The sequence below is a fragment of the Vicia villosa genome, linkage group LG3 (assembly GCF_029867415.1).
Source record: "Vicia villosa cultivar HV-30 ecotype Madison, WI linkage group LG3, Vvil1.0, whole genome shotgun sequence".
Classification (NCBI taxonomy): Eukaryota; Viridiplantae; Streptophyta; class Magnoliopsida; order Fabales; family Fabaceae; genus Vicia; species Vicia villosa.
This window is the reverse complement of record NC_081182.1, coordinates 178,540,615-178,550,440: the sequence shown is the minus strand read 5'-3', so window position 1 is coordinate 178,550,440 and position 9,826 is coordinate 178,540,615. Positions and strand designations below refer to the sequence as shown.

The following is a 9,826-nucleotide window of genomic DNA, read 5'->3' as shown; positions in this document are numbered from 1 at the left end:
AGTTAAACGATCTATATTAGCTTAACCGATTGATTCTCTAAGTGGTCTTTCATCGTTAATCCTTAACTATTTTGTGGTTTAATCACATATCCGATTCTTTCAATAGTGGTTCGGAATAGACGCGAGTCGATTCCGAAACGCTTTCGCCTAAGTTTAAGATAAATTCGAAAAATTCGGAGGCATCTATTCACCCCCCTCTAGATCCTTAAGCCTAGCGTCTAACAACAAACAGCAGTGGCTGTTATGTTTGGCTGTTATGTTTCCCTATTTATCTCAGGCTATATTTAGGATATTATATATTTAGTGTTGTATGGTTTGCGCTAAATTATATCGTCTACAACATATGTGTGAACACCCTGATTATGTGGAAATTAGGTTAACTTGGTTAACCCTAATTTATGTTTGGAAGGCCCAAGGCTCAAGTGTTGCCTATAAGAAGATTGCTAATCCTACTTTTAGAGGTAGAGATTTTGGCGTAAAGAATTCTGTGCATTGTGGTTTATTTTCACATGTGTTTGTGTTAGTGTTTTCTTGTAATCCAAGCAATTGTCACTTTGATGATTGTATTGGAATATGGTGTTTTGAGTTGTAATTTGTTGTGTCACTCTAAGCTTTTAAAATGTGAATGGTCATTTTTGTGTTTGAATTGGATTTTTGCAAGCTGATATGGTATGCATCTATATTGAGTATTGAATGTCATTAAATGAAACAACATTATATACATCGTTTTTTAAAATTACTTGCAACATTTGCAACATTGAAGAAAAATTATATATTAAGAACCACTGTTTGCCAAATCGTTTCATAAATATTTATAAAACTGATTAATCAATTTTTTAAAAAAACTAATAAAAAAATGTAACTTTAAAATATTAAATTAAGTTAAAAAAATTTAAAATTAAATCAAATAAATTAATTAAGAATTATTTTTTAGAGATTCAATGATAAAATTAAGAAAAATAATATTTAATAAATAATCAATAAAATTAATAAATTAATTTGGCCAAGGGTTTTTAGGATTTTTTATAAAATAAGACACTTCGCTTTCTTCAATTTCTCTCTTCTTTCTTTTATACCAAATAATACATCAAACTACTATATTTCTTATCTATTTCTCTCTTACCACACTCTGTCTCACCTCTTCTCTCTTTTCAACTTCTTCTCTCTTCCAAGCACACCCATAAAGGAATCAACTTGATCTGATTGTAGCTCGAGTAAGCATCCATGAAGCTTAATATTTTTTATCCCAATAAATCATCGATCAATATATTTATGATGGAAAAAGGGTAAGGATCTTTGAAGCATAATATATTAAGGTCGGTAAAATTCACATATATTCTCTCTTTTCCAATCGATTTCTTCACCATTATGAGCTGACTAACCAAGTGAGATACTTGATTTCGTTTATAAATCTCACCTCCTTCATATATATTTCACTCTCTCATCGATAATAATCCTTCCCTCTTCGCCCATACTTGACTTCTTTTGTATGACTAGTTTGAAGGTGAGGCAATGACAAATGATGTTGACGTCTACCCTGACATGTCCGATGGGCTTCTTTGGAGGTACCCAACTTCGTGGTATGGAAATTTCGAGCGCCAATTTAAACTTCTTTGAAATTTTCTATGGAAACCAACCAGTCTTCCAAATATCCTTCTCTTGGGTTGAGGTCTACGGAATTTATGTTGCAAGCGTTGGGCTTCGTTTGTGGGATGACAATCATCACCACCCTGTTAATCATAGAATGTCTTGATAACACTTCTTAGTTACCTCCTGATCTCCCTTCATGACACATATCCGCCATTTATCTAACATGACGATTGAATGTCTACCACGAGATATCTGACTTTTATGAATTCGAGATTCCCTCCCAAATAGAAAGTTGTCTTGATTGAGATCTCAATGGATATATATCTTCAAACTTATAAACATTTGCGCGAAAACCCATTAAAAAAAGTTTATATACAATTATAAATGTTCTAAATGGAGTTGCAATCTCTTGAATATCACATAAATAATATCTCATTTCTTAATCTCATGTGATGATGAGAGATATGCATATATCCCTCATTTAAGTGACAAAAATATCTTATGATTTTTCAAAATCAAATTAATTTCTAGGTATAAAAATACCCGTTTCTCTTCTCCCATTGTTTTCACTTAGAGGAAAGCACAATCAAAACAACCCACACATTCTTTCCATTTTTTGCTGGGTGCTTGCATAAAACCCCTCACTTTTTTCACGGAAACACAGAACGCACAGAACAATGGGAGGAGAAGAGAAACGGCACCAGATGATGCAGAACCTCTTCGGAGATGAATCCGGCGAGGAAGAAGAGCTTGAATCCGAACACGAATCCAATCCTCAACTCAATTCCGTAAGATCACTCACTCCGTACCCTAGCTTAATTCCGTTTCTTCTTGAAATGTCGCTTGATCTATTCGTTTCAAATTCGATTGTATCCGTGTTTCCATGATTATATTCGAGCTTTCGAAATTCAAACTTTACAACTGAATTTTCTGTTGTTTTTTTTTTTTTTTGCAGGATGAAGGAGAGGGAGAGGTAGGTCATGACGAAGAAGGAGAAGGAGAAGTGGAAGGACAAGGAGAGGTGGAAATAGAGAGTGAAGGAGAGAGGGAGCAGGTTTCTCAAGAGATTGAAGTGGAGGTTGGTGATCAGAGAGAAGAAGAGAGTGGAGCTAGGGATTCGGATAGTGATGCTAAAGATGATTACAGTCAGCGCGTTGTTACTAGCCGACGTAGGGATGTTGTTGAAAGTGGATCTGAGGAGAATCATTTCAATGAAAATGATGGTGAAGAAGAAGTTGATGCTGCTAGGAGTATGAGGTATCCGTCTAGTATTTTGAGTAGTTAACCACATTGTAGTGTTTGTTATTTTTTTCTTTCTTTATGGTTTTGTTAATCTTTGTTTATGTGTTGGTGAATTTGTTTATTTTTGATGGGATAAAATATTTTGTTTATAGCAATGATGTTTTTGCCACATTTGGGATCTTCCATAAGTTTATTTCCGAAGATGTATTTATTTGCGCAAATTTATTGTCTGGATGTAAACTTTTGGATGATATTACGTTTGGAAATAAACATATGGAATGCACCGGTGTAGTGGCTAAAATGCGGGTGTCAAAAAGTATGGGCCCTATTATGTTATGCTATTGAATGTGAGAGAGTCCGTACTAAGCACCGTTGGCGTTTATAAATCTACAATGAAATTGATGATTGGCATAGAAGAAGATGGAGAGATGGCGGGCTACTTGGTTGATTGAACTAGGTTTTGTTAATCATATATATTTGTTGTTCTTAGTGTTTCTGCAACTTTACGTTGGGATCTAATAATGTTTTGTTATTAATTAAGACTTAGGCTTTGTTTGGATTGAAGGGATCTGATAATGTTTTGTTATTGATGAAGACGTAGGCTTTGTTTGGATTGATGAAATCGGATGGAATGAGTGGTATGAAATGAAATGGAGTGGTATTCCATTGTTTGGATGGTTTAAAATCGGATGGAGCGGAATGGAATGAAATGAATTGGTATGGATTTTTCCCTCCGATTTGGAATGGATTTTTCATTCCACTCCGCTTCATTCCACTTTGCTCCTTTCCATTCCGCTCTGTTCATTTTATGATATCCAAACATAGCCTAAATTCAGATGATTTTTTTAACAATTGCACGTATAAAAAAGAAAAGTTGAAATGTTACAATAACCAAGTCTTCTAAGATGCAAGTTTTCAATTTTCACATAGGTTGAAATTAGTTTTGAGCCCAATTTTTTCTAGAGTGCCTTATCGCAGAAAAGAAAGTTGAAATGTCTTAAAACCACAATTAGTCTTCCAAAATATAGTGTTTGACTTAAGTTGGAATTAGTTTCTAGAGCTCAATTTTTTCTAAAGTGTCCTCATTTTTTGAAATATTTAAGTTATTTTGTAAGTTAGGAACTAAATATTTCAGGAGCTCCACAAATAAAAAACTGAGTATAAAAAAGAAGTGAAGTGATTTGGTCACAATATTCCTTTTTACCTCAGCAAACCCTCAAACCCTAGTCGCCGTTTTGCTACTTCATGCCCTCTCTTCTCACCATCAGAAAAAAAAAAACTTGCACACAATAGCTTTAGAGATTGAACACCCTGAGAATGAAAGAGAGAGAAATAAACTTGCGCGCAACACAGAGGCAAAAGCCGAGAGGGGCTTCTGGGTTGCGAGGAGTTGCAGACGCAAATGTAGAGAGCAGCAGGGTCCGCCCCCCAAGGCTTAACATCACCAATACTAGTCGATTCTATGTTTCCTCGAGAAAATCACGCAAATTTCACCCTGGTAATCACTCTTCTGCAGATTGGCCGCGATCCTCGAGTGTGAGAGTCGCGCCTCAGAAACCCCCATCAAGAAGGTTTCACTTTGCATCGAAGTTTCAATCCTTCCAGCGAAGGCGCGGGTATTAACTATCTAGATTTTTATATTTCGATCAAGATAGATCTGATGACATTATTATTTTTGTAATGCGTAAATTTGCTGCCCAAATTGACCTATCAATTATTGCATTGAGTTTTCTAATGGATGATGAAACTTCCGTTTCTGTTTTATATTTTAGCAGAAACTCCACGAGTTTAATACCTAGTTATTGAAATTAAATACCAACGGAATCTATGATTTTGTAAGTGCATTTCATTTCAGTATTATAAAATTTAGAATGATTATATCTGTGTCTGAGTCTAATTTACAGGATGGGTTGGCTGTGTTGTTCTGTTTCTTATTGTTTGTGTTGATATGCATGTTTTAAAAAGTTATCTTGAATTCGAGGATCAAATAGAACATAGAAAATTACTGAAGACTAAAAATTTATCATGCACAATTCTTTTATGTAGAACAACACTGACACTGGGAAATTGTCTTTTTTTTTTTTTTATCTACAAAAATATAGCGGGTCACCTAGAGATGAGAATGATCAAACTCGGGATTTGCATTCTGCCCCGGAAATCCGTGATGTATTTGGTGATTTTGACGATGAAGAGGAGGACACGGGGTATGCAGCTCAGCAGGACATTGGACAAGATTCAAATGTGAGTGTGTTAGGTGTCAATATTGACATATATTTCATTTACATGTTTATTGTTCAAGTTTTAAGAATTAATTATTTTGTTGATTTCTTGTTGTAGAGATATCCTGCGGATGAAGAAGGGAGTTATGGAAAGGGCCTGAGACCAGAGGATATACTTGCTGATGAAGATCACCAATATGAATTAGAGGAGGAAAACATTGAAATGAAAACTAAAGATAAGCCACTTGGGCCCCCCTTGGAGTTAGAGATTCCATTACGTGAACCACCAGCTCTTCCTAATAAGGTCTGCCTTGTGTGAGACCTGTGTTTTATATGTTATTTTTAAAATGAAGCTGGTTTATACATTAAGTTTCTACTCTTTTGCATACTTTAAATTTTGTGTTAGTTTAAAGTTGTTATTTATATCAATGAATGTATGTGTTTTGAAATGTTTATAGGAACATCAAGATATCTATTAGAAAAGTTTTTTGATAAATTTCTGATGTAATGTTTGGTGAAAGTGACCAAAATGATGAGAATTGAACAAGTTTCGATAAAAAGGTTATAGTGAATAGATTTTGACATTAGGTATCACTCTATTTACAAATAGAACACATTTATTGTATGATATGCATTCCTGTAAACATCTCTCATATTTGTGGCAGATGAACTTGATTAAAGTTTCCAATATCATGGGTATTGAACCAAAACCTTTTGATCCTAAAACATATGAGGAAGAGGATACCTTTGTAACTGATGAACTTGGAAACAAGAAGCGCATACGCTTGGAGAATAATATTGTACGTTGGAGAGAAGTCAAAAATCGTGATGGCACAACTTCTGTAAGTAATTGTATACTATTTTAGTTTTATTTTTATTTTTTTTATATTCCTTCTTTTACATCCATGGCAACATTTACTCTCTTAGTTGTAACAAGAATCAAAGCCTTTGACAATCAGGTGGGGTTGGCTATATGGACTATACAATGCCACTGTGTTCTATCACGGACCATTTCTAGATTTAAACCATTTAATTCCAAATCTTTCTTAATGGGTTGATCTAGTGTCATCAAATATCCGCAATTGCGGTGCTATAGGTTGTCAATAGCGTGCAATAGCACTGCTATTGCGGCATAGCGTAGCGGCACGGCCCCTCACAACCACGCTATTGGTCTGCGGAGCGCTATTGACGATAGCGGTCATAGCCGCTGCTAAAACCCCTGTCGTAGTGGCGCTATGGTGGTGCAATAGCGGCGTCATTGTGATTTGATGGCCGCTATTCTCAATTTTGAGCAAAATCATAAGCCCTTATTTTGAAATGTAATTTTTAATTTTTTTTAAGGGTATGCCGGCCTTTTCTACCCTACCCTGTTATTGGTCTAATATTTAACCCCACGTGTTATGCTTCCCTAGTTTCACCTTTTTTTACATTGTTCTTCCATGCGACATCTTCCATCGTATCTTCTGCATTCTTTGTCGTTTTCGTCTATTTCTTTATCGTTCTCCTCTGCTTCTTCATTGTTTGCCTCTGCTACTGACACCTTAATTTCTAAGGTTAATATCAATGAAGAGAATGATACTATTTTGATGGGAACTCCTTTTGATGGGATATGTGATGTTGCAATTTCTATTTTGAAGTATTTATGTATGTTGGAATATATGTTTACTATGTATGTAGTTCTTTAGTCTTCACAATAGCAGTCATCCCGCTATGCACTATGCCGCTATAGCATTTTAGGGGTTTGGCGCTACGCGCTGCTATCCGAGATTAACAACCTAGGTGCTTTGGTGGATATATATGGCGGTTTTTTGGCTCGCCACAATGGTAATTACCAGCCGATAATGCGGGGTTTTCCGCCATAATCCACTATAACAGTGCCACAAAGTGTTTGGTATGGCCGGATTTTGGCTCTCCGCCATGGACTGCCATCCGCCATGGACAACACGGGTTTGGTCTAATGTTTTTTTTTTTTTTTTATATTATTTATCTCCCTTTTGCTAATGCTATAATGTCTTCTCATGAATCATATTTGAAGATAGTGAGATAACAAATAGCCTAATTTTGAAATGGCATTTAATATGTATTACTGTTGATATGGTGCAGAAAATTTACCTATTGAATGTGCAATACATATTCTTTTGCATTAATGTTTTTTTTATGAAGAGTATTGGCAAAATGAGTTCATGTGTTCTTATTTATTGTTAAATGGTTTTCAACCTTTTAAGGGCAGCTTAGTTTCAGTTGTACTACATCACTTATTTTGTAGTAAAAAAATATTATTCATGATCAGGTTGAAAGCAACGCTCGATTTGTAAGGTGGTCTGATGGTAGTCTTCAGTTGTTGATTGGGAATGAAGTTCTTGACATATCAGAGCAGGATGCCCAGCATGATCAGTCACATCTTTTCCTTAGACATGGAAAGGTGAATTTCATTTTTCTCATAACATGTTTGGTGTCTGGTGATTTACTTTTTCCCCTCAATGGACCATGCGTACTTTCTTACAGGGAATCCTGCAATCACAAGGAAGGCTATTGAAGAAAATGAGATTTATGCCATCTTCCTTGTCCTCGAATTCTCATCAGTTGTTGACTGCTATTGTTGACTCAAGGCAAAGGAAGGTTTATAAGGTTAAAAACTGTGTTACAGACATTGATCCTGAGAGGGAAAAGGAGGAAAAGGAAAAGGTATAATCAATCATACAAATTAGTCGCATACTTATATTTTGTCTCGAATACAATATTCCAATTTCCCTATTATTTTCAGGCTGAAACTCAAACTATTAGGGCTAGCGTACTGCTTAAAAGTAAGCGTGACAAGGTGAATAAAAAATATACTCCAACTGACAGGAGGCGTCGACTTTCTCCTGGGTTTTTAGAGGATGCATTGGACGAGGTATAAATTTAGAAATTGTTACTGGAGACTGCTGTCTTTTAGATGTTACGTATTTGCTGCAATATTCTCTTAAGCATCTACTTAAACTGTGTCAGTTCTATTATTTATCGATGATCCCTTTCTTCAGGATGATGAAGCAGATTACTACGATCCTCGTCGTAAACAGCGTCACTTTGAGGACGAATTGGAAGCAGAAGTCCGGGCAGAGAAAAGGATTATGAATGCTAAGAAGGTATTATTATTATTATTATCTTTCGGAGTTGTACTTTTTGTTGATTATATTTGTATTAACATTAGTAATGAGGGTTAATATCTGGAATTCTAGTCACAGGGACCAAAGAACATCCCTCGTAAGTCATCTTTTCCACCAGCAAAATCCTCACGGAACCCAGTGGGTTACCAAAATGAGAGAGAGGAATCTGAATATGAAACTGATGAAGACGAAGAAGAAGAAATACCTCATTCACGTACGAGGGATGATGATACTGAGCCGGAGTATGAGGACTCCGAAGAAGATGATGAAGAGACCGCTCAAGCCGATGCTGCTGCTTCAGATGAGGAAGAAGAGGAGGTACTTAAATATTTCATTATATAATTGTTTTCTTTAATTTTGGACTCCAGAGTTATTTCTAATTATTTTATGTTTACATCTTGTCAGTGCACCATTTCCCTTACTTGTTCGTAAAAACCAATTTTATCTTTGTTTACTTGACTATTTTTGTTCTCCGGATAGGGTGAAACATTTGTGTACATATGTTTCGATCCTTATATGCCTTGGTTCATGTCGGGAACTTCAGAAGTAGGGGGTGACCATGGGTTTGGGTTACGGAAAACTCAGATCCAAACCAATCAAATTTGATTGCTTTGGATTTAAAAATGGGCGACTGACCCGCCTACTCAATATTCGAATTGGTTTGAGTTGGGGTTCAATTATACGTCTGTTGTGAATAAGTTATTAACTAACACTGTTATGGTTTTAATACTATTTTGATGGTTACTTGCAGGAACCGAGGCATAAGAGTCGGGATTTAAAAGGTAAGGTCAAAAGGAAGGGGTTTGAATCTGAAGAACACTCTCTTCCTAGAAAACCAACCAATCGGCGAATGACCATTGTGTCTGACAGTGACGATGAATGAAATTCTGTAAGTCAGGTTTTCATTCTGTGCTGCCTTAACATAATATAATTCATGATTGTGACTGCGTCCTTGCCGCGAGATGTGAATCATTTGTTTTGCTAGCAAAAGAAAGAAAAAGTGTCCATCCTATTGCTATTTTCTCCTCCACATTTTCGGGTATGAAATTAGCTGCGCCTTTACTTGTTTCATTCTTTTTTCCTTAATGTTTCAGGTTCTTGCAATTGGAATTTGGAAGGAGCAATGCTTTTTGCTGCAGCACAAGCTGAGATGACTTGTTTTGTTTTTTCCCTCCTCTATGTTCATGCTTATACAAACTTAAATTTTAAAGTTATAGACACATCAAGAAGAACCACAGGCACACATCAATTGGTAATTTGTCTCAGGTCTCTGTTGTATGTTTATTTCCAAAAACAATGGTCGAATTTTCTCCATAAAGTTGCAAAGCTATATGGAAAGTGCCTAGGGTGACGAAATCCAAATAAAAACTGCAAACTGATAAAAAAACCAAAAACTGCAACAAAAAACTGAATATTTTTTAATGCGTTTCGATTCTCTTTTATGAAAACCGTTTAGATCGGATTGGATTTCTGTTGTATGTTTGGATCTAGAAATGTAGTAATTTGACTATATTTGTATGTAATAATTTGATAAAATCTTAGTGTTCTCTAATAAATCAGGGCCAAATTATCCAGAAATGTATGTTTGGATTTCTGTTGTATGATTGAAAATCATTTGATAAAATCTTA

At 35.5% G+C, this 9,826-nt stretch overlaps 1 protein-coding gene across 4 annotated transcripts; it reads left to right on the top strand.

Moving 5' to 3' along the window:
• The first annotated feature begins 2,110 nt into the window (after positions 1 to 2,110).
• On the top strand, positions 2,111 to 9,515 carry LOC131662617 (protein LEO1 homolog). Of its 4 annotated transcripts, none has more exons than XM_058932445.1 (12): positions 2,111 to 2,378; positions 2,546 to 2,847; positions 4,947 to 5,073; positions 5,170 to 5,355; positions 5,717 to 5,893; positions 7,342 to 7,473; positions 7,557 to 7,736; positions 7,816 to 7,944; positions 8,072 to 8,176; positions 8,276 to 8,515; positions 8,949 to 9,086; positions 9,292 to 9,515. In XM_058932445.1, exons 1-11 carry the CDS (start codon positions 2,268 to 2,270, stop codon positions 9,078 to 9,080), a joined length of 1,821 nt encoding a protein of 606 aa, XP_058788428.1. In that variant the 5' UTR covers positions 2,111 to 2,267; the 3' UTR covers positions 9,081 to 9,086; positions 9,292 to 9,515. The 4 variants fall into 4 exon arrangements, with proteins under 4 accessions (XP_058788428.1, XP_058788427.1, XP_058788426.1 ...); XM_058932444.1 differs by having other exon boundaries at positions 2,112 to 2,378; positions 8,270 to 8,515; XM_058932443.1 differs by having other exon boundaries at positions 2,112 to 2,378; positions 4,935 to 5,073.
• Positions 9,516 to 9,826: the final 311 nt, after the last annotated feature.

What these genes read in the sequence shown, in the direction of transcription:
- LOC131662617 (XM_058932442.1), top strand. Translation starts at nt 2,268, where the DNA reads ATGGGAGGAGAAGAGAAACGGCACCAGATGATGCAGAACCTCTTCGGA. An exon ending in TAGAGGATGCATTGGACGAG is followed by an intron (nt 7,945 to 8,071) that starts GTATAAATTTAG and finishes CCCTTTCTTCAG; the next exon opens with GATGATGAAGCAGATTACTA. An exon ending in GGATTATGAATGCTAAGAAG is followed by an intron (nt 8,177 to 8,269) that starts GTATTATTATTA and finishes CTGGAATTCTAG; the next exon opens with TCACAGGGACCAAAGAACAT.